General features: G+C 33.5%; 3 protein-coding genes across 3 annotated transcripts; 2 read left to right on the top strand and 1 right to left on the bottom strand.

Moving 5' to 3' along the window:
• Positions 1–3,390: 3,390 nt before the first annotated feature.
• On the bottom strand, positions 3,391–6,931 carry LOC108212506 (protein FAR1-RELATED SEQUENCE 5). Its single transcript, XM_064094000.1, has 5 exons — positions 6,684–6,931; positions 5,153–6,050; positions 4,798–5,056; positions 4,102–4,610; positions 3,391–4,018 (listed from the first exon to the last, which is right to left on the bottom strand). The coding sequence occupies exons 2-5, from the start codon at positions 5,509–5,511 to the stop codon at positions 3,391–3,393; spliced, it is 1,755 nt and encodes a 584-aa protein (XP_063950070.1). The 5' UTR covers positions 5,512–6,050; positions 6,684–6,931.
• Positions 6,932–12,328: 5,397 nt separating this feature from the next.
• On the top strand, positions 12,329–12,925 carry LOC108221596 (uncharacterized). Its single transcript, XM_017395464.2, has one exon. It carries the CDS (start codon positions 12,329–12,331, stop codon positions 12,923–12,925), a length of 597 nt encoding a protein of 198 aa, XP_017250953.2.
• Positions 12,926–24,947: 12,022 nt separating this feature from the next.
• On the top strand, positions 24,948–25,942 carry LOC108221007 (dehydration-responsive element-binding protein 1A). The gene has a single exon (XM_017394909.2). The coding sequence runs from the start codon at positions 25,071–25,073 to the stop codon at positions 25,734–25,736; it is 666 nt and encodes a 221-aa protein (XP_017250398.1). The 5' UTR covers positions 24,948–25,070; the 3' UTR covers positions 25,737–25,942.

The raw sequence follows: 25,942 nt of genomic DNA, 5'->3' as shown, positions 1-25,942 counted from the left end.
AAGAATATAGGATACTTCAAGAAGAAAGGTATAAAGAATTGAAAGCTGGAGAAGGTCAGGAAGACTCAGGAAGAGGTAAAGGGAGAGGAAGAGGAAGAGGAAGAGGAAGAGGAAAAGGAAGAGGAAGAGGTCAGAAACAGATCGAAGAAAATGAATCAAATGAGGAAACAAGTACTACAATAAAGATCGCAACTCAAGAAAATCCAATTCCTTCAACATCAATTCCAATTCCAAAAGTTGTTCAATATAATGATGCCTTAGAAGTTGCAATTGATAAAGAAGAAGAGAATAAATTGATTAGAAATAGAAAATCAAAAGATTCAAAACAGGTAAACCATAATGTTTAAATTCTTGATTAGTTGACAGTTACTAATGGACATATCAATCTAGAATATATTCCTGATGCTAATAATATGTTATTCATTGCACTTGGCGTACAGCAAAATGCTTCTCTTCAAAATCCTGATATGAACTCAGATCCTGAGAAGACAATTTCTAAAGATATTTTGAATGCTGGTGAAGAAATTGTCCCTGAAATTGTTCCTCATGCTGAAACTGAATTAGGCAATGATCCTAAAATTCAGGTAAATCCAATTATTCATTTTACTTTCAAATAGCAGATGGTTATTGACTATAATGAATCAATGCTGATTTGTAAAAAATTATGATTCTGTGTTAGAGTCATTTGGAAAACATTCCATTCCTTTAAGTAATGATACATGAATATCTTCTAGAATCATATTTAGCATCATCAGTATTTCCTTTCCTGACAGTATTTTGATACTGACTGTGTTTCACAGCTATCAAATTAAGATCATCAGTATTTTGATCTTGGCAGTATTTTATATATGCATTTAACTCTTAAGACATGATTCTCTTATAGAACTAGATTGAAATCATCAGTATTTAACTCTTAAGACATAATTCTCTTATTAAATCAAATTGACATCATCAGTATTTTCAGTCCTGACATTATTTCACTCAATCCTGACAGTATTTAACTCTTAATACATAATTCTCTTATATAATCAAATTGACATCATCAGTATTTCCAATCCTGACAGTACCTCACTCAATCCTCACAGTATTTCACTCTTAAGACATGATTCTCTTATAGAATGAAATTGACATCAACAGTATTTCCAATCCTGACAGTATTCCTGATACTAATAATATGTTGTTCATTGCACTTGGCGTACAGCAAAATGCTTCTCTTCAAAATCCTGAAATAACCTCAGATCCTGAAAAGCCAATTTCTAAAGATATTTTGGATGCTGGTGAAGAAATTGTCCATGAAAATGTTCCTCATGCTGAAACTGAGTTGGGCAATGATCCTGAAATTCAGGTAAAATACAATTATTAAAACTTGGCACGTTTAATGACAACTTATTTGCTAATGATTTGGTAACTGATTTAATTCCCAAAAATATTTCTGATGCTGAAACTGTTTTAGTAATTGGACTTGTCATACAGGCAAAAACTGTCAAAGTAATTGAAGATGTGACTTCAGTTGCTCACTACAAAGTTACTGACGCGGTACAACAAAATGTTAAAGATTCTGGGAATATTCATGGTGTTATTAAGGATGCTGACTACATGAAAAGTATTGAGACCATAGTGGCTTATGTATATCTAGAAAGCTAATATGAAGAAGATGATGTAGAAGTGAAGAAAGTTGACAAACGAGAAAGAGAAATTCAAAGAAAGGTTCGGGCGAATGAAAATTTTTATCTGGGTAAAGTGTTGAACTCAAATCGCAAGATCTGGGATGATCCTTCTAGGCTGAAATCTGACCTCCCAATGAGTCACTGCCCCAGAGCAGAAAAGATACTAAAAGATAGAAGGCGTAGAAACAGAGAAATGAATAATGACAGCATGGCTCAGAGAATAATAAACTTCATCTCTGGAGGAATGATGACTGAAATGCCTTCTATTAAAGGAGCAACCTCAAAGATTAGAATTTCTGACTTAAAATTGATTAGTCATTCCACAAAAGCTGGACTTGGTTCTGATTTAATTAAATATGAGAATGCAATCTACATTGATCCATGTCCCCTTACAGATAGTCCTGATGAGAAGTTAACTGCAGAACATCTTGAGAAAATTGAAAGTGTAGCCATTGTTGAGGATCACTGGGATACAAAGGACATAAAGCAGAAAATGATATATTTTCTACATGATAATACAACCAGGGTGCTGCCAATTGAAGATCTCTTAATCAAGTCCAATAAGGAGCTAAAGTTTGTACAGTATTTACTAAGAGTGACAAATGAAACAACAGCCCTATGGTCTAGGATAATCCTGAATACTATAAGAAGAAGAATGGTGGATGGAGATGGATCTTATACTGGTGAATACACTCCAAGTTATACTGATTACTCGCTGAAAGAAGTCCCTATGCAAAAGAAGAGTGCAAAGGTTTCGGATTCAGAAGGTTCAAAATATCTGCATCTTAATCCAAGAGGGACAATCCCTACGTATATCAGTTTTGATGAAATCAAGTTTCAATTCAGTACAAACACAACCATCAGAGCAGCTCTATTTCAAATAGATGATGATGATGAAGAACAGAAAATCTTGAAAGACAAACTGATCAAATATCTGAAATCAAGGGAGGATAAACGTCTTGCAAGATTTCTAAGTGAAAGCAATGTTTTTCAAGTTGTAAATGAACAAAGAACAGAAGATCTATAAATCATTCTTTGTCTCCATCTGTAAGTATTATTTTTCATCATTAATTTTTGCATCAGTAATTATCATTGTTAATTTGTGCATCTTGGTCCCTTGATAGAAGCAATAAAATAAAATCATATATTTGTACTTGTTCATACTTAACCATGTTCATAATAAAAAATATTTTGAAAAATAAAACATAAAAAATAGACATATAAAGTCTGATTCTATAACATAACCAAATATTGCCAGTTTTTTTTTTTAATAAATGTAGTTGATTCCACTTTAGAAGCAAAAAAATAAAATAAAATAATATTCTATATTATTCATGTGTTTCATCAGTATTTGATTACTACATCAGTATTTTATAATTCATATACTATGATGCAACTATAGAGTCAATTAGAAATCACTGTCTCTAGAATAGTTTTTTGTGCATCAGGAATAGATACATCAGTATTTCTCATCAGTATTTTTCATCAGTATTACAACATGACAAGTCAACTGACTCTACATTAGAATCAACAAATCAACTCCAACACAATGATACTTGAAAAATCAATACACAAAATTAATCTAATAAAAAAAATACTGATTATATCAAAAATATTAAAAATCTTCACATTCTGAATCGCCAAACAACAATATTTCTTCATCACAAAATACTAACAACACAAAACATATCTACATTTTGAGAGTAACTACTAACTATACATACTAACTAGTCATATTTTGAGAGTAGAAGCTAGGACTAACAGATACTTGTATATTAGGAATAGTTGGAATCTGCTGATTAACAAGGAGTTTCTTCGGACAGTTGCGTGAATCATGATACCCAAGAGTATGACAAAATTTACATGTCCTGGTTGGTCTTTTCTTCCCATCACGACTTAACTCTGCACCACCAACAATTCTTTTACGACATCCTTTGTTGTTACTTGGCAGTGGTGGAAGTACATTACTTGAACCTGAAGGCCTCACACCAAAAATCTCTTCCAGCATATCATCTTTTGTTGCCGGACGTTTATCAAATTTCTCTTCGACTCTAATCCTCAAGCACTTCATCTCATCCAACAAATACTCTAAACCTTTCAGGTTATTGCAAACATTATCAACACAAGCTTGATACTCTGTCCATATCCTCATTGCAATTTCTCTACTGATATGCCCATCAGTAGCACATTCGCTTTCATCAGTAAACTTCAATTTGCAAAATCTCTCTGCATTCCTCATCCAACGCTTAGATATGAACTGATGTGGGATTTTATCAACACCCCACAAACTCAAACAATAGAAACAATGACGACACAGATAGCCTACTCTGGTAAACAGCTTGCAGGAACAGCTAATATCATATGTTGACAAACAAAATTCAACCTCAAACAACTTACCATTCAAGCTCTTATCACAAAGTAAATATTTATTCACGCCATCAGTAACAATTGGTTGCCAAGACTGATATGAAAGCAACTGGCTTTTATTTGTTTTTGAACCTTATAAAACATAGTTCGAGTATAAAGGCAAGCTGCATGCTTTTCAATAGCCTTCTCAGTAATAGATTGTGGAATACAATTCTTGTCAGTGGTGTTCAATTTGTTTTGGTCATGAATTTGTTTGTCAATAGCACTCTCATAACACAAGTAGAACTCTGAAAGAGTATCCCCTTTTTGGACGAAATGATTAAAGTAGAAATTACTGCTCTCTGACCTTGAGGTTGTTCTCAATAAGGCTCCCATTGGCTTGTCTGCAAAGAAAGCAGGAATCCATGATTCCCTCATTGCATATATCTCTTTCAACCAGACATGTTCACTTAATCCAAATTCCTTAAGCACATCATCCCAACCTTTTTCAAACTCAGGAACAGTCAAATGTGATGACCAAACAAACTTATTGAGTTTTTCCATAAATCCCGTTTCTGCACAGAACACAGGACCAACCTACATTCACAATATCAAAAACAACTGATAAGGGACCATGCAGAGAATTAATCATAAATAACAAAAAATTAACTTAAAATAATACAATATATGATTCTGAAGTGGAATTTTTTCCTAAAACATTTTCATACAAATATGTAATAAGAGAAATCAATAAATTCTACAATAGAATCAAGGATGATTATACCTTGGCAGGGAACTTTTGCATTATATGCCACATACAATAACGATGAATAGAATGTGGGAATGTGTTAGCAATTGCAACTTTCATCCCAAGACACTGATCAGTTATTATACATTTTGGTGGACGGCCAAATGCTTGAAGAAACATCTCACAAGCCCACGTGAAATTTGTTGCATCCTCATGATTTAGTAATGCAGAAGCAAAAGTAACACTCTTCCAATGATTATCTACTCCAATAAAAGGCACGAATACCATTCCATACCTTTCACACCAAAAAAATTGTAAAATTAGATAACAATGAAATTATTCAAAAAACTCATAATTTGCAAAATAAAATTAAACTGCATATCAAACTTACTTATTGGTACGGTATGTTGCATCAAAAGATACAACATCACCAAATACTTCATAACTCCTACGTCCTTGAATATCAGCCCAAAAAAGACGGGTAAGATGACCGTTTGAATCCGTCTGATATTCGAAAAAAAATCCTCCATCTGATACGTCCCTTTTGTTTTGAAACTTCTGTATCAGCATATCAGAATCATGTTTGCCGATATATAATTTTATATCTCTCATCCAGTTTTGAAAATCAACAGCGGTTGCCCCAACTTCAGAGTAGGATCCTGATATCGACTTGAACAAATTGTGAGCTCTATACGAGCCAATGTTTGATTTCGCAGCATCTAGAACAAATCGGCGCTGAAATGAAGTCATAGATCGATTACAAAGTAGAAATTCTTTTCCTGATGGCGATGCTAGACGATGGTTGTGAACTTCGATAAATGACGAAATAACATACGCATTGAAACCATTGTACTTCAGAATAATTTTTGCTCGACAGTCACATCTCTTTGTCACCGTCTTCCTCCTCTTGACTTGCAGTTAAACACTAGTTGATGCATGAGATGATTCTGAATTAACATCAACATCCTTTGTCATGGATGTATCGTGATGACCTCCTTTAGAACAAATTATGTACTTGGTAACTATAATACCATTCCTGACTTTTTGTGTTGATTTACGAACCTCAAATCCACCATCTCTGCCATAATCAGTATAGAACTTAAAAGCCGACTCAATGTCTTTAAACAGTTGACCAGGATATGGTTTAAGTTTGTCATCAGAAACTTTAGGATTCCACACTTTAGAGCTTCTACTAATTGACTCATCAAAACCTTCTAAGCAATCCTCAACAAAATCATGAACAGTAGTATCACAAACATTATCAACAACATCAATACAAACAGAATTGCCTGCAAAAATAATAAAAAAATATGTCATCATATAACATTCTAACATATACAGAATTTTGAATATATCATATGATTCTATAATATAATAATCTCATTAATATAATTTCATTCTATGTCAAATCCTGATGAGAATAATCATCAGGACCTGATAACAACTCATCAGTATTGGAGAATAAAAATATATATTCAATTTATAGATTCTATAATAGAAGCATTCATATACAAAATTTTGATTGTATTATATGATTCTATAACATAATCATCTCATTAACATAATTTGATTCTATGTCAGTTCCTGATGAGAATAATCATCAGGAACTGGTAACAACTCATCAGTATCTACAAACAACAACAATATTAAACATCAAAAAATGAATACAAAAAGTATAAATTTGAAAGTTCCTAGCTGTTTCTTACAATAATCATCAGTATCTCATATAATCTCATCAACATTATCTATCAGCAACAACACACACGGATAATTCGGAAAAGCTTATATGATTCTACAGCGGCAACAAAATTTAATAACAAAATCTTATTCGATTCTATAGTAGCACCATAAAAATCAAATTTTTATCTTCAAAAACTTATTTCAGTATTATTTATGCATAAAGTAGATCTATTGATTCGAACCTGATGATGATTGAATGTCAGCAACTTCGCGAAAATTAGCTTGATTTGAGGAAAACTGAGCTTGATTCGAGCAAAACACAGTTTGATTTGACGAAATCTCCATATCCGATAGCTTCAATCCACTGACAACGACGAAGTTGGAGAAACAAAGATTCAGCGCGAGGATGATGAGAGATAGATTGAGAGATAGAAAGAAAGCGAGATGGAGAGCAGAGATCACAATCGCGCGAGATCAGAAATCGCGCGAGATATAGAGAGAGAGAGAGAGATGAAATAACGGCAAATAACGAAAATAACGGACAGAGCGAGAGAGAGAAAGAGTCAGTTTCCTAATTGAACATTGTTTATGAACAGCCGTTAGATTTGATTTAGATCTAACGGTCCAGATTAATGGAGGGGGTTCTCCACGAGACTCCATATAAGATGGTTCTCCATAGAACAAAGGCCTATATATATATATATATATATATATATATTTATAGAGAGAGAGAGAGAGAGTGTTAAGTTCTATGGAGTACACAAAAACATTGGAGTATTGGAGTACAAATCATAATTTTTTAGTTTGATCCTATATAATATCTTTGATTATCCAAATTTTGATATAATCTATCATTTATAAATTGTCTTGCACATAATTGTCAATTAATCATTAATATCTTTCAACTTTAACAAGTTTTAAAATTATTGTTCTGCTTATTAGTTATATTGCAGAACATAGAATCCTATGATTTATAATAGTAATTATTCTACCATTTGATTACGATATTTATGTTGCAGAACATAATGTGCAGGTTGTCTCCATAGAACTTAACTATGGTTCACTTTTATATTTGAGTAACTGAGTAACTCATGCACAACCCTCCAATATTATACATTATCAACGGTTGTTGTGCATCCTGTTTTTTCTAAACAACACTGCACGTTTAGATAGATAAACTGCCAAAGCACATTGGCCCACGGGAGTCCAGTTCTGTATTTACTTCTTCTTAATTTATTCTATGTATTGTATATATTAATTTATGTTCTGTACATATTATTGTATGTAATATATTTTGGTGTTCTGTAATTTTTTTTTTTGTCATTGTGTTCGGTAAATTTGTTTTGGTTCGTGTGTTCTGTAATTTTTTTTGTTAGTGTGTTCTGTAATTTTTAGTTCTCAGTTATTTTTTTTATGTTTTGTTTATATTATTTTATGTTCTGTATACATATTTTTTTCAATATTTTGTACATATTATTTTATGTTTTGTGTATGTTTTTGTATGCTATGTTCTGTAATCTATTTGAGTGTTTATTTTATTGGGTATGTAATTATGTTCTGTATAATTTGTGCTATTTTTATTTCATCAAATTTAAGCACAAAATAATATAAAATTGTTTTTAATGCTTGCACACAGAAGTTGTATCGTGTATCAGATGGTGTACAAAATCCTCCCCATAAGATGGATAATTCAACGTGTCTTAATCAGCATTTTTCTTTTTATCTTAAATTTAAAATCTCACACGTAGTTACCAGGGTTACCTATATATATATAGAGTAATTAACAGTTTGCATCCCCTAACTTAGGTGGTTTTTGCGATATGGTAACATATTTATAATGTTGGCACTATGCCCCCCTCAGCTTATAAAAGTTAAACAAACTACAAACCAGTGTGCTCTCTCCGTTAAAAGATGACAGTCAACGTTATTGACTAGTGATATACGTAAGAATGTAATGTACTCCCTCCGTCCCAAAATACATGTCACTTTTGGCTTTTAACTAGTCAAATTGACTCTTTTTTTTTTTTTTGCTAAGCAAATTGACTCATTTTTGACTATACATAAAAAAATTATTTATTTATTATTTTTAAACATAAAAAGTTAAATCTTAAAATAACCTAGATATATTTTCTAATGATATTTTTTTGTTTATTTTTTTCAATTATATAATACGTATATATTGCAGTCAAACTATAGTCAATTTGACTAGTTAAAAGTCAAATGTGACATGTATTTTGGGATAGAAGGAGTAATAAAAAAACAAAAACCTGCTTGACTGATCATTCCTCCGCCCAACATCATCCCTTCAACTCCCCACTACAAGAAAAATCGGGTATTTTTGACCGGCTTATTTTTGACCACTAGCAGTCAAATTTAAGGTCAACTTCGTATGATATCAAGTCAAAGTTAAAATTGACCGACTATTTTTGACCGCTTTCATATTTGACCAAAAACGGTCAAATTTAGCACCGGTTAAATTTATTCGGTCATATTTAGTATGCTGTCAAATTTATCTTTCCCAGATCTAATTACTTTCATTACATATTAAAATTCATTTAGTTTAAAATTAAAATATTTGTAAATTTTTAAATATGAATAGAAATATATTTATTTTGTGTGAAATAATTTAAAAAATTTAAAATTTAAGTTGCATGACTTTGTAAAAGAAATATCCAATAAGAAGTACTACTCCTTAAAATGCGATTCATTCCTAATTAATATAATAATTTTTCGAAATAATTTAATCAACAATCCAACCGTACGGATGTTAACATACATTAATTATTAAAATGCTTTTTTCAACAATCCAACTTTACAGATGTTAAGATATATTGATTTTAGTCATGCGAAAAAATAATTAAAAGATTTGAAATTTGACTTACATTACTTATTTAGCTTGTTGTCTACATTATTTATTTAGCTTGTTGTGATGAATAAGATTTGTTGTGATGGAGAAGATGAGCCACAGGTACTGTACATAAAAATTGTTGGCTTTGTATTAACTGCATGGTACTGTATTATATATTTACTAGTTCAGAAGCCGCGCGTTGCGACGGCCTATAAAAATTATATTAATGATGCTATATTAATATTTGTAGAATAAAATAATTTTGTGGTTGTCTATAAAATGTATATTAACTTTCCAAGTTAATATTTGTAGGATAAAATAAATATTATATTATAAAAATGTTGATGTAATACCAATACTAATATATAAAATTGAAAAATTGGAATATAATTCATGGTGAAAAAATGAAAATAAATTTATACACGTATTAACAATTTAATGCACGACGAATCTTAATTTTATTTGTGTTTTTTTTAAAGTAATCATGTTCTTACATTGTCACCTTCCTCCAATTTTTTTGGATTGATTGTGCACAAAAATATCTAACCTAAATCTGTGAGACAACAATCACTTTCCTATATACAAAATAAATCATATAAAAATTAACAACAAATATGTCCGATGAACAAAACAAATATTATAAAAGAATAAGAAACAAACATACATCACTAATAGTTAATTTATTGATATCATCCATCAATATCATGTCAAGACTATATTCTTTTTCTGTGTTTGGATTTGTCGACTCCCACGTATCGGTCTATAACTACCCTTGCTTGCAATGACCTTTATTTTTTTAATACTATATAAACATCCTTCACTTATCGTTGCAGAAGAACGGCACCATCAAGTTAGAAATCGAGCAAGAATCACCAGAGAGAGGTAGGGTTGTGGTATTGAAATAGAGGAGGTTGTGTTTAGATGATCCAAAACCCTACAATCTACCAGGGTAGTTATAGTTGGACAGAGACTTGTGTGCTCCTCTCTCTCATAATTAAATAATTTGAAACAAAATCAGATTGAAATTGAAATAGAGGAGGTTGTGTTTAGATGATCCAAAACCCTACAATCTATAAGGGGGTATTTATAGGTGCAGAGAGACTTGTGTGCTACTCTTTCCCATAATTAAATAATCCGAAATAAAATCAAATTAAAATTTTCAAGCTAGTATATTCCATAAATAATCTGAAACAAAACCAGATTTTAAAACTTGCTTCTAATATACCTGAAACTAAAAAAAGTAGTTCTAATTTTTTTTTGATATTTTTCATCCAAAAATTCCAAAAAATTAGAAAAATAGAACGGAGCGATGTGAGAGGCGCCACCTACACGCCCCTCGCTTCTCCTTTATATAGATATATTGATTTTATACATGGATTGCCCACTTTATCCTTGCACAATAACGTCAACCGTTACTGTCTTAACGGAGAGAGCACAATGGGTTGTAGTTTGTTTAACTTTTATAAACTAAGAGGGGCATAGTGCCAACATTATAAATACGTTACCAAATCGCAAAAACCACCTAAATTAGGGGATGCAAACTGTTAATTACTCATATATATATATGTGCGCGCGTAATATTATTATCCAAAAAACACTAATCAAACGTTATGGATCATTCATGTTCAGAATTGTCCGTCGTTCAGAGATTTTGATCATCCGGAAAAAATGTAAGAGAAGTACTATGCATTGGGTTTTGGTATATAGTTTTGGATCTCAACAATCATCGTGCTGACTGCTTATGCCAACGGTGGGAAATTGTTGGTTGTGTCCAGTAGGCCTGGCCTGCTAAATAACTTACACTTGGGTCCACGTATGCCAAATTTCAACATTCCAATCCCCATATTTATTTTATGAGCAGAGAATATAAACCCAAAGCCCAAAGCTTTTCATTACTTTGTTCTTGGAGCAGTCGTGAAATGCTCAAGAATATCCGATTTTAAAGAGTAGTTCGTGAAACCTGGTTACTTTGCACGATTTTGATTTTTGAGCCTATAATTAGTATACTCTTATGTGTTTCTCATTTTTTTTACTTTTTTTAACCGCTTGACAATATTTTAATATTTATATAAGGTTTGATAACTTATTTCCAAAAAATTTGTCTTTTGATAAAATTTAGATATTAATTTTTTATTTTAAAAAAAATGCTTAAAATAATTTACAACCTATATTTTATAAGAATATTAAAATACGCGATGAGTCTTTCTATTCACAACATTAATAATCTTATATTTTATATAAAGGAGGTTCGTCAGAGCTGACGTGGCACGCTCCACAGCTCTCCTTCACTGTTTCACGCTCCCTGGCCCTCTTCCATAATTCCTCTCTAAGACTATATTATATGTGCCTTTAATTTAATTTAAATTTAAATTATAAGATTGAGTTATTTTGTATGAAAATATGTACACAGGAGATAAGAGGGGTGGAGTTTTTAGGGTGGGGAGTTGAAGAGCCTGTGCAGTTACCACCATTCCGGTAACAGTTGACCTATCGGCTGCCCAGCTGAGATGCTATAAATTATCACATCTCGCGCTAATGGCTCTACCTGGATTCGCTGCTCATTTGCGTTTACAAAGAACGAGGTTTGCTCCGGTATATTATTCCATCAATTCGGTCGGTTGATTGTTTCTGCACAGCTATGTCTCTTTGTTTATGGCTCCTGACCTGCTTCTTTCTATTTGAAATGCAGTCATGGCTTTTTCTTACCTTTCGGAACTAGATGACCATACAGAAGATTGGATGATCAAGGTCCGTGTTTGTAGAAAATGGGAATCAGTCAACATGAAGGATGGGAATTTGATCAGCCTTGATATGATACTCATTGATGAGAAGGTCAGTTCTTTGCCAAAAAATTAGTACCTATCAGTACTTCTACATATTTGTTCACTCCGTATCTTCTTTTTCGAATCCTCAGGAGAATCTTATGCATGCTTCTGTGCGCAAGCATTTGGTTTCTCGCTTTGAGGATCGTGTGCTTGAGGGGAGGGTATATAACCAAAAAATGACGTGGTTCATGAGTTAAATGGCTACCTAATGAACATGATGCCAGGAGATGGGAGGACATACCTAAGCTCCGACAGTGTATGTAAGGCAAGCATTAAAAATGACGATGATGACATCTTGGACCCATCAAAGTTTCTGAATAAGTTGAAATTTAGCGGCATCCCAAATCATGATATCCGATTTAAAGAAGGATTGCCCATCATGCTCCTTAGAAATCTTAACCAATCTGAGGGTATTTGTAATGGCACGCGGTTGATTGTCACCTGCTTAGGTAAATGGTCAATTCGAGCTGACATCATATCTGGAACAAATATAAGTAAAAATGTTACTATACCTAGGATAATAATGGCGCCAAATGAGTCACGGTTGCCGTTTAAACTCAATAGGCGACAACTGCCAGTGTCGCCATGTTTCGCCATGACAATAAATAAAAGTCAGGGCCAGACTTTGAAACATGTTGGCCTTTATTTGCCAAATCAGGCATTCACTCATGGCCAAGTATATGTGGCATTGTCAAGGGCCAGCAGCCGAGAGGGACTGGTGGTTGTTAACGCTGATCAGGAGATGAAGGAACACACACTTATCAAGAACATTGTTTACAGAGAGGTTTTCAGCAACATAATTGGTAAATGATGTTGCATCTCAAGCTACTGATATGTGAGTGCTTAGTTTGCTGTGTTTTTTGAGAATTTTATTGCGGGGAATCAAGTGTGATTTATTTGCTTTTACAATTGAGATCGGATTCTATGGTGATTTGATTATATATTTTGATTTTGGAGCAATTTTGTGATCATTGGATGGATTCTCGAGTCTTTTCTGATTCTTTGCAATGACATTACAATGGCACTCTCATGTAACTTTAACCAGATTACATGGTCCAGTTGTCTGCAGTTAGCACGGGCGTTTGGTGCGTTTGAGATTATTGTCTTTCTTATTGTAATAATGGTGGATTGATTTAAAAAGAACAGCTGTTACTTCCTAAAATTCCAGCCACAAATAGTATACTCTTGCCAGTTTGTTCATATCAACTCATGCTAATGATTGTTTTCATTTCGCCTAACTTAAGGTTTAATGTCATATTTGATCTGCGCAATATCAGCTACTCCATTCACTCAAGCCTTCCTGCTGTTCGGATCAGGAATACAAAATTATATGAATCAGTTGTGCTTAAAACAGTTACTGTCATTTTAGCAGAAAAGGATAAAAAATATATTCTTAGATAAATTATTAAATCTATTGTGCTTGGTATCATATAAATCACAGCTCCTTCGACCTCTGGATAGTTTACCTTTTGGTGGATTTTTTTATGTTCTTAAAGTTTAGTTCTTCACATTTTTTGGTTGTCTCAGTCTATTTTCTCACCTGGTTTTTTTTGGTTATGCTTGAAATTTGACTTCTAGGGGGGCTGCTGAGGGTGATCACTGATCACTGTTGAATGAGGCCAGGCTACTTCGGATAACTGTTTCCATGAATATAAGGTACTTGAATCCTGTATAATGTGCGTCAAATTTTCAATGCAAATGTCGAATTCTGTATGTTTCTTTACAAGGATTTGTCTTGCAATTTATGCTTTGATGACGGATTCATCTTAGGATTAAACACTTTCTTCAACTGCTGAAGCTATTCCGTTTAAAAGTCTGCTATGATGTTATCAGCAAGTAGTTAGTAATATATTACATTCTTTAGAGGATTGCATAATTTATGTACAGTTCCTACTTGCGGCAATTTTGTCTTAGTTTGCAAGTATCCCACTGGGAAACAGATGAGCAAGTGTTCTTTGTTTCAACTACAAAGTTTTGATTAAGATATGGAAACATACATATGGCATGATCTTGGTGATATGAGAGGCTGCTGACTTTTTCAGTTTTCCTTTCTAACAGACAATGCCTCCGGACAATTTGAGGTTAATTGCATACAGATCATTTCTCACTTGAAATGATCCCAAAAGAGTTGTGGACTCTAGGTAATTGGAGGACAAGCTTGAGCAACCGACACTCCTGAGGAATCTGGCTCAAATATTTCATCTTTTCTAGCCATTCTCTGCTTAACCATTTTCTTTCATATTTATATAAAATTACTGATTCCGGTATTCTCAAGGCTTATTCATTACTGCTGTATTAGTTACCAGATTTTTGGTTTCCACTTCATATGTCTCTTGCTCTTCAAATTTAATGCCTCTACAGATTGTTCGTGTCTGGCACATCCATCGCCTAAAATCTAAACAATGGAAGAAAGGAAACATAGAGAACCAACGCTCTTCTGGAGCTACTGCTTTATGCTCCCTTATAAAATTTCTAAACATAAAACAGGGTATATACAAAAAAAAATCTCAAAAGATTTTCAATCGCGCGGAGCGCGTTTTCATCTCTAGTTAAGGGATAAAGAGGTTATTATTGTTTTCTCAGAAAACTTTGATCCAATTTACTTAAAAAGGGATACGTGTCTCTATTTACTGATCAGTTATATTAATTTGTGCAACGTATATCAATTGACTGAAAAATATATTGTGTATTTCAACAAAAACAATTCTTCTTCCACTATAATATTGTGTATTTCAACGATAATTTAATAATCATTTTACCAACAACTTTTAATTTCCGATTCCAACAAAATCAAGTTTCACAAATTGACAAATAAAGTATTAAGTCGGGAACATAAGAAACATGTAAATAAAAAGAATATATTTTAAGAGTAACTTTAATGTCAGATTGACCAAAAAGCTTGAAAATGCGACCACATAACACTACAAGAAAACTGTTAATAGACATCATAGGTCAGACATCGGTCAGATTTGCCGCCGATGTTAAAAATGTTTTTAACATCACCGCTTCTAGAGGCGATGTCTTTAGCATTTTAAGACATCAATGAAATTTAAACCGATGTCTAAAATATCATTAAAAAATTTCAAAACACACGGCCATCCCTCTCTCCCCCCCCCCCTTAGTCAAAAAAACCCCGCCTTAGAACCAAATATTCCCCCGCCTTAGAACATTTTAGGCTTCCCTCCTTCTCTTCAGACATATTTAACATAAAATTAAAATCAAAATTCTAAACTAATAACTAAAATAACTAAAAACTAAAACATTTTTTACAAACTCACTCCAGCTCACTCGACTATCTCTCTCACTCGACCATCTCTCTCTCTCTCGACTATCTCTCTCTCTCGACCATCTCTCTCACTCAGCCCACCCACTCACCACCGCTCACCACCCACTCAGCCCGCTCACCACCGCTCCGCTCAACACTACCGCTCACTCATCACTGCCGCTCCGCTCACCACCACTCATCACCTATCTCCGGTGTTCTCTACTCTCTACTCAGCTTGGTAAGTTTGAATCGAAGTGGGTACGTCTTCTCTCACACATATCTTGTTTAAATCGAAACCCTAATTTGTAAATTTGGGGGTTTTTCAAATCGATACCCTAATTTTGTAAATTTGGGGTTTTTTCAAATCGAAACCCTATTAACTTCTCTGCCTTTGTATATTTTGCAGGACCTTTCTTCAGGAATTAAATCTTCAGGTATTAATTTAAATTTGGGGTTTGTGTGTTGAAATTTTAATTGGGGTTTGTGTGTTGAATTTTTTAGTCGCCTTGTGTGTTGATTTGAAATAATGTGTTTAGTTGTTTCCATTTGATGTTTTACACTGCATACACGTTGGTATATTTATCCGAATTTATATACTCCCACCACACAATCAAATTTAGTTTATATATGTGCATCTCCTTGTATATCTGCTGGACTCTAGTCAATATTTTGGATACTCCCTCCGTCTCAATTTATAGGTCCATTTTGGAATAAACACACATATTAAGAAAAAAGTTGGTTAGATGGAATCTTATCTCATGTATCATTGATTAGTGCATTGATAAGTGAGAATATAGTTGAGTTTCAAAAAAATCACAATAAATATAGGGATTTAGTGCATTGAGAAATGAGAATAATGTTGAGTTTCAAAAAAATCATAATTAATATGTAGATAAATTTGTATTGAAAGAAGAGAGGGACAAGTATTTTGGGACAAATTTTTTTTCCAAAATGGACCTATAAATTGAGACGGAGGGAGTATAATTTTAATTAGAATGAAGTTGGGTGATAATAAGATTAGGTTTATGGGCTGATGTGTTATTAAACCGTTCATTAGCATGCCGGATGATGCTCTGTCCGTTCCAGTACTTTAGTATTTTAATTCTCTGTATCATATTCAATCCTCTTTGCTAATATATATAGAGATATTTTATTAGAGAGACAATATAGTTGTCAATTATCTATACAAATGTCTTAAGAGCAACTGTAAACAAGCTATGAAATTCTATGCTATTGTATTGTTTAATTGCCCTGCTTTGGGTTTATTAGCTGGTTGATGATATATTATATGTTTGACTATATATTTAATCTTGTTAGCAAGATTTGATGATTTTTCTTTTTATGTTTACAGTGTTGACCCGAGGCAGCAAGACTATACTAATTCAGAGGTTGGAACAAGCTTGCACTAATTAATTCAGAGGTAATCCCACGTTCCCTTTCTTACCTCTGACTTGTTCATTTTATGCTCAAACTATGATCACTATTTGTATGCATGTTTCATATAGTTTAAATTTTCCAAATATTTTAGATGATTTAAGTTATACTTAAGTATGCCTATATATGAGAATCATGCATCTGATTATGCATTCTGTATGCTTCTGATTGTGCATACGCATGGTTTGAATTTCATATTACATAAGCCTATAATTGTGATGAGAATAGACATCCATTATGCATCTTTGTATGCTTATGATTATACATTTAATTTGAATTTCATATTATTTGTATGCACGTATGTGGTCTGATCTGAGTAATTAAATTTATATTGATTAAACATGAAATATTAGTTTCTTTAGTCGTGTATGAAATGCCCTGATTTTGAATAGTTTTAAGACATATCGAAGATAATTAACCTATAAAACTCTTATAGGCCATGATATAGATAAATAACTAATGACTATGGTAATACTAAATTTTTTAGTGACATAACATGTGCTTTGAAATGGATAAGTCGTGGATAAAAGCTGATAGGGATTCCTTACAGTATATAATAGGTGTTGAAAATTTCTTGATATTTGCCGAGGATAATGCAAAAAACCCAAAAAAAATTCGTTGTCCTTGTGCACGCTGCGTTAACTTCAAAAAATTCCCGGTAGATATAATCAGAGGTCATCTGTATGATTCAGGTTTTAGTTTAGGATATTTTGAATGGATTTGGCATGGTGAAGAGGTTTGTAACAATACTAAGTTAGCCGTTGGTAGTAGTTGCCCTCCTCCAAAGCCCACACCACCAACAGAAATCTACAACGTATGCGAAGCAGCCTATAGTAAGGACGATTACAATAATGATGAGTCTGAAGACTTCAAGAGGTTTGTTGCAGATGCAGAACAACCTCTATTTGAGGGAAGTGAGTGCACTAAACTAGAAACAGTCTTGAAATTACATAATTGGAAGGTTAGGTTTGGGGTTAGTGATAAGGCTTTTACTGATCTTCTTGAGTCTGTTGGGTCATTTCTTCCGAAAGACAATGTGCTTCCATCTAATATGTACGAGGCCAAGAAACCCTTGACTGATTTAGGACTTGAGTATGTAAAATTCCACGCTTGTCCAAATGACTGCGTATTGTATAGGGGTCCACTCCTTGAGTCTTCTTCTGAGTGTCCAAATGGCCATTTGTCTCGCTGGAAAATTGGGAAAGATGGTAAAATTAGGGTAAATGTGCCGGCTAAGGTTATGTGGTATTTTCCTATAATCTCCAAGTTTAAACGAATGTTTAAATCTACTTCTACTGCCAAATTAATGGATTGGCATTCAGTGAATCGGTCTAATGATGGGAAGATGCGCCACCCCTCTGATTCTCCTTCATGGAGGAATATAAGATGTCAACTGTATGCGATAAGATTGTAAGTCTCTTATAATATTAAAAGTTATGAATAATTGCCTATTTTATACGATAAGATTATTTCCGGTTTTCTCATAAATTTCATGTCAACAGGAAGAATTGTTGGGAAAAAAGGTGAAGGGTGAAATACAATTCGAATGTGGTGAAGATGTGCTGACCACAGCTTTAGGGAGTAATGAACATTCTGGCAGGGTTAGGGCAGTTGGAGGATACGTCACTCCAAAAAGATATTTTAATTTGCCGAATAAAATTCGAATCACAAAGGCCGAGTTGATGGCCCGTGATCGGCAAAGGGATGAACAGTTTGAGAAAAAAACAAGTGCTCTTGAGGCAGAGATTGCTCTATTGAAGACGATGATTATGAATTCTGGAAGTACTCTTAATTCCCCAATGTGGTCTGAAAAAGCAATGCCCCAAGAGGAGCTAGATAAGCCTGCTGCAGCTAAGGACCTTGACAAAGAAATGATGGAAAAGACACATTCGGCACCTGACAAAGGTGATGATGAAGAATGCGTTATTACAGATGCCCCCCGTAGGCCTTCACCTCCTGAAGATTCGGTAAACTAATCTAATTTCATACATTTCAGTTTTTTTTGGATACTTCTACGATTTTCATTTGGTCATTTAAATATTGTAGGGCCTGAGATCTTGTGAGCTATCCATCGAGACGATAGAGAATAAAGTTGCATTTGGTATGATGTATCCTCGCGAGGATAATTTGAGTAATTCAATGCATGGAGTTACTATACCAGATGGACACCAATGTGTCTCTGTTGATGGCCTGATACAACCAGATGCGGTGCTCCCCCCTGAGATAGGTGGTGATTTGGTGACAATTCGCGATGCACTTGGCTGTTTTTTCGCATGGCCTGACGAGTTAATATCCTACACAACTGCTGTGGTGAGAATTTAAATTTAAAATTTTCATTTGAGGATATTATGCTATTATAATGTCTACTTCATATTTTTTCTGCTTTATTGTCTCCAGATCCAGAGAAAAGAAAGGTCTCGAGCAAGTGCAGAAAAAACCCGCAAGAATGATGAGTTGGAAAATTTGAAGGCACAATTCATTCGAGTAAAGCCAAGTGCAAAAGTCCCAAAGGGCTTTAATTTATTGTACAAACATGCAGCAACTTGGATGAACACAACAGGGGTCTCGATTAAGATTAATTGCGAGGAAGAGGTGTTTGGCGTGCAAAAGACAATATATGTGCTACATGAGAATGTTGTGTCGCTGTTGGAGTATCAAATGCTTGGGCAAGCTGTAATTGCCTCGTACATGGCGTAAGTTCCTTTATTCAATATGACATGAATGTGAGCAGTGTTAGTAATTTATCAATTGTCTCGGCTAGTTTTTATATTTGTGTGTGTACTTTTTCGGTAGGCACTTGCATGCTGAGATCAGTGAGCACCCGGAACTTGTGGAAACTTTTGCTTTTGTTGATCCAGCAAGCTCATTTTACGTAAGTTCTGAATTTGAAGATTACATTCTCAATCGGTTTAGAGAGGGTAACCCGGATCGACTATTCTTTTTGCCGCATAATAAGAAGTAAGTTATGTTCTCTTCAAAATTTCAATTTTTTAAATGACAATAATACAAAGACTTATATATTATGTGCCAAAACTATCTTGGTCTGGTCTGTTTTTTGTGAACAGCAAGCATTGGATTTTGTCCATTATTTGGGAAGGCGAAATATATATTTTAAATCTACTCCCTCACCCGACACAGTTTCCAGAACTGGAGAATGCATTAGCAAGGTAAAATATATATTTTGCACATGATTTATTTTGCACATGATTTATTATTCAAAAATGCAAGTACAGAGTATTGAACTGAGATTGACGGGAAACTAAAAGAATGAAATCTTCTGACAATTTAATCACAATTTATGTTTATATGCAAGGCATTGAAAAAATTTAATGTAGAAACTGGTAGGGGCAGCAACAAGATAGGCAAGGCAAAGTTTCTCAGTGTAAGTACTATTATACTGAATTTTGAGTACGTAGTTATAGTTGATATATATTGCTTATTTATATAACATGTCTAATGTTTCTTCAATTTACGAGATAGGGATCTCCCAAGCAACCTGGTGGCCATGAGTGCGCCTATGTAGTAATGTGGTACATGAAAGAGATAATCAATGACACAAAATTGACATTTGCTAAAAAGGTATTATTTTATGCTACCTAATCTGCTATGTGTCTTGTATACTTTCTATACTTTCTTTTTGTAATTTATTGCTTTTGCTTGTACCTTATTGTAGTGGCTGCCCAAGTCTCGAGCTTCTTACACTGAGGACGAGCTAAATGAAGTACGTCTTGAGGCACTCCACTTCATCCAAGATCACGTCTGATGACTTTGCATATTCTGATCTTTAATTTGTGGTAAACTGCTAATGTAGTGGACTAGTTGGACAGTTTGGTATATATGGTCATTTTGTTTGGTTGTACTGGATAAGTAGCTAGTGTTCTGGTATGGTCATTTTGTTTGGTTGTACTGGACTAGTTGGATAAGTTGTCATTTTGGATGGTAATTGGTAGCTAGCTAGTGTTTTGGTATGAGTTTCCGGATGGATTGAATTGCTAGCTAGTAAGTATGTGGTTAGTTTTGTTGGATATATATATATATATATATATATATATATATATATATATATATATATATATATATATATATATATATATGTATATATATATATGGTTGGTTATTTTTTTTGGCAAGTTTTATTTTTTGTTTATGCAATGTAAGACATCACTTATATTTTAAACAAATGTTAAAGAACAATATAAGACATCAAATATATTTCAAACAACGATGTTAAAAACTTAAAAGACATCAAATATATTTCAACAACAGATGTTGAAGAAATTTAAGACATCAGTTATATTTTTAACAACACGATGTTAAAAACTTAAAAGACATCATTTTTATACTGTCAAAACCGATGTCTAAACTTCACATTCACATCACACTCAGGACAGGTATTGATGTCTATGTGGAAAAATTCATGGCTCCTTGTATGTTTAATATCATGTAGTAAGACCAATTTGATTATAAACTAATTTACCCATCATCATGTTTGGTAAATAATGGCTGCATGGACATCATTAAAATTGTTAAACGATGCCTAAACCTCACATTGACATCACACACAGGACAGGTTTAGATGTCTATGTGGAAAAATACATGGCTCCGTATATGTTTAATATCATGTAGTAAGACTAGTTTGATTATAAACTCATTTACCTCTCAACATGTTTTGTCAATAGACATCATCAAAAATTGTAAGGGTGATGTCTAATTATTATATTGACATCGTTTTTTGACCGATGTCTATATATAGACATCACCGACAAAGACATCGGTCGTTAAAGAACATAGACATCGGTTAAAAACCGATGTCTATTGACAGTTTTCTTGTAGTGTAATCATATATCAACAAGATGGTGATGCAGAATGAAACTTGCGATAGACGAAAAACAGTGTTCTAAGAGATGCACGAACAGTCTTCGATGAACACAGATACGAACCACCAAACAAAATATTTGAAATGCTATGCAAGGGATCAAGACACAACCAAATATCACAAATACAAGTCCACTCAAAACACATACTCCCTCTCTTTTGAAATATAAGTCGCTTAACTTTTTTGCACGTATTTTTAAGTCTGTGGGTTTAAAATCATTGTTTTTGAATTATTCTTTTTCTGAATAATAATATCAATCATATATTTTTATTTTAGAAAAAGAAAATTTCGAAAATATTCATTTTTAGCCTGTGGTCAAAGATCCTAAAAATACGTGCAAAAAAGTTAAGCGACTTATATTTCAAAACAGAGGGAATAACAGCATTAAAGACGAACAATCTAATTCTGATTTTAATGTTGTATTTTATGAGTGTATATCATTTTAATAAAAATTAAAAAAAAGGTATGATTTTGAATTCCGGAATTGCATTGAACATATTACTCTCTCTATTTTCGTGTTTTGCTTCCTTAGATTACACCATAATCATCAGGGGCGGATCTAGGAAGAGACACCGGGGACACGTGCCCCCCTAAAATCGTTTTTTACATTTTTTCACCATTCTAAATTTTACAAAATTATAGAAGTGCCCTCCCAAAATTTGAAAATATATAGGTGTTTTTCGAAAATTTGCTAGGTGCCCCCTAAGATTTTGTGTCTAGATCCGCGCCTGATAATCATAATATATACTCCCTCCGTCCCACCAGGTTCTTTACGTTACTTTTCGGCACGCATTTTGAGACTCCGATAAAATATAGTTTTATAATTTGTTTTTTCTGAAAGAAAATCCTGAAAAAAAGTTTGACGTTTAAACTTTTATTCAAAAAAAAAATAATTTAAAAAAACGTTAATGAACTATACTTTATAAGAACCTCAAAATGCGTGCAAACAGTGAACGTAAGCTTCCTGCTGGGACGGAGGGAGTAGGTGATTTCTCTCAAAAACATAATCGTCTAATCAATGATCATCATTAATATATTAAATATATTAATGTGTAATTCATTTACCAACATGTGTATTCATAATACTCCTACATATATAATGTATTTAATATTCAAATATATAAATAATATATTTTATTTCTATTTTGATAAAATAAGTCAAATACAACAAATGTGTGACCGGCAGGATAAAGAGGCCTGGAGTATTTTTAAGAACTTTTTTCTGAAACGATTGTTTTTAGCCTCTGTAGGAAATTATCACAAATTTCACTACTAGACATCGGAACAACAATATAATTCTATATTATAATTCAACATATATAAACATAAAAAAAATATGAAATAATTATCTAATTTATAATATAATACCTTTTTACGGTCACTTCTTTTAAGAGCACAAAATTATTCTCGAACTATAAGGCAACTTCAATTTTGATCCAACATTTAAGTTTATGACATATGTGCTCTTAACTTCTAGCCCTCCGGTCATGGACCAACATTTAAATTTGAGATATGTGTGCTTTTAATTTAATTTGATTGTTGATGTTATTAATTATTAAAATTTGCAATAAAATTAATTAATTTATTAAAATACTCAAAATCAAAATATATCAAATATGATAATGAGGTTTGATAAAGGTAATTTGGGATGCACATATAAAATGGAGTTAAAAGCATCTCCAAAAACTTTCTAAACAAGCTCTTAATTTCAAATTTAAAGAGCGGAGATAAAAATGAGAGCTTTAATTAACAGGCTCTTGGAAGCTCTTTAAAATTAAAAAATTCATCATCTCTCGTCTCTTATAACGAGCATCTAGTATCTCTCAACTTCTATTTATATTTATGAACATAATATTACTTTCCCTCCAAGTTTAACTCCAAAATTTCTCACTTTTTATTTTTTCCTCTCATTTATATGAATAAAGAGCAAGTATAAAGTGGAGCATTGAAGTTGTCATCTCCTTTTTAATGTCTTAACTCACTAGGAGCCACATATAATATTATATTTTAAAGAGTAATTCTAGAGTCTCATCGGAGATTGTTCTTTGAGTTACCATTTTTCAGAATCTGTTAAAATATAATACAACTCGAAGATAGTTAAACTATATGATTCGAATAAAATTTCAGTTCGATCCAAAGTTCTGAATTACTTGATAATCCAAAGGTAGGTCTATGCTTGGAGAGTTGGAGTTGTAGTAAAGGGCTAACAGCAGATGCATGCATGGTACACGCCTTCCCGTGGCCAAGCCGTAGGCCAACTAACCCGCCCGCCCGCTCTCACCACTTGGGTGTTACTACTCCGTGTCTGAGTTGCAGGGTCCCTGTTTCTTAATAAGATCAGAGATTTTGTCAGTTACTTCTCACCAACATGCCTACTTGACTACATATCTGTTAATAAATAGAAATGTGGGAGAACAAAAGCCAACTCAAGTCAATATTGTTATTATAAAAAATGTATGAATAAGAATATTCGTAATTGCTTTTTTAATTAGTGGTGAGATTAATAAACCTGTGAAATGAAATTTAAGACGGCTCTTAATCGGATAACGTGATGCATTTGGTAAAATATTGAGTTACGATTTGGAATTTAAACTGTTCCAATATGTTGTAAATTTGTAGTGATCTTATATTGGTTGGTCTATCCATACGATCTTCTATGTGAAATCTTTATTCATTTTTGAAAAACACTGCCTCCTTAAAAAGGTTGTTTCAAAATATTTCTAAACATGTGAAATATGTAAAGATAATGTTACTAATAATAATATGAGACCACCGTGAATACATGTGTCCAAAAGTAAAATAATTCATTTCTCGATCTGCATCATAATTAATTTTGTGAAAAAAAAAAAGAATGATTCATATAAGAATCATTAGGAATTAGAAAAGAAAGAAAAAGATTGACATAAAATTTTGGATACATACTCTTCATATATATTCTTTAGCATGCTATTCTAGTCGATATCAAAATGTTCTAATCCAAAAAATTTTAAGGTGTTTGTCAAGGGAGCTTATGAAAAAAATTCCAATCAAAAGGTTGCCATAAAAAGATAAAGTACTGTACAGACTCCAGTTGGCGTTGACAACGTTAGCTGTTTAACAAGTTGCTCCGAAACAAAAACAGCCCACTGGCCTATAATTCCATTTTATACTTTTCGAACATATATGGGTCCCATGGCTGGTTTGAACATCATGTTCATGCCATTCCGTGTTCGTCTTAAAATTCATCAACACGCACGCCGCAAAATATCCTTTCACTGTTCCGCAAAATATCAACACTATATATCAGTCTGCAAATATCCGTAACTTGACAACGAGATCGATTAAGCCAACACAACAACAACTTCACTTACTTCTACTACTACTAACACTCTGCTCAGAAGTATGATGAACAATACCATCTTCTCTGAGTACTCGAATTCATGTAAGCTATATAATCTTTATTCACTCGATGCTGCTTCGGATTCTTCGTCTTCCACGGAAGGTAGCTCAGATTCTCCTGTAATGTTGGCATCTAGCGATGCGAAGAAACGTTGTGGAAGAAAGAAGTTTCGAGAAACTAGACATCCTATATATCGTGGGATTAGAAGAAGGAACTCTAATAAATGGGTTAGTGAAGTAAGAGAGCCGAACAAGAAAAATAGAATATGGCTCGGCACATTTGCGACAGCTGAAATGGCAGCCAGAGCTCATGATGTAGCCGTTTTAGCCCTGAGGGGACGTTCAGCTTGTCTAAATTTTGCTGACTCGGCTTGGAGATTGCGGCTCCCAACATCGACTAATGCAAAGGATATTCAGAAGGCGGCGGCTGAGGCGGCGGAGGCATTTCGATCGACGTGTGAAGATGGTGAAGTGGTGGAGGAGACGAGTGAAGTCATGTTACCTCGAAATGTGTATGACGTGGATGAGGAGGTGGCGGAGTTCGGGATGCCTGGACAGCTGATTGCTGAGATGGCGCAGGGGATGATGTTGCCGCCACCTCATCAGTACTATTGTGAGGGAGATGATAACGTGGAATTCTGTGCTGAGATGTCTTTATGGAATTATTAATCGACGTCTGTAGAATAGTTTAGGAGATGCGGGCATCGATGTTGTATATTTCCATCTGGTCGGACTATGATTTATACTGTGGTCAACTGGAATAGGCACCAACCAGATCCCATCGAAAGAATGGAGGTTCAAATGCATCGAGTACGCAACTAATCCTCCAAACTTTGATTTGTAATTTCAAATTAAGATGATATTTTCTGAGAGAA

Source organism: Daucus carota, chromosome 5 (assembly GCF_001625215.2).
Source record: "Daucus carota subsp. sativus chromosome 5, DH1 v3.0, whole genome shotgun sequence".
NCBI lineage: Eukaryota > Viridiplantae > Streptophyta > Magnoliopsida > Apiales > Apiaceae > Daucus > Daucus carota.
The sequence above is the reverse complement of the archived record's forward strand: the minus strand, read 5'-3'. Positions and strand labels throughout refer to the sequence as shown.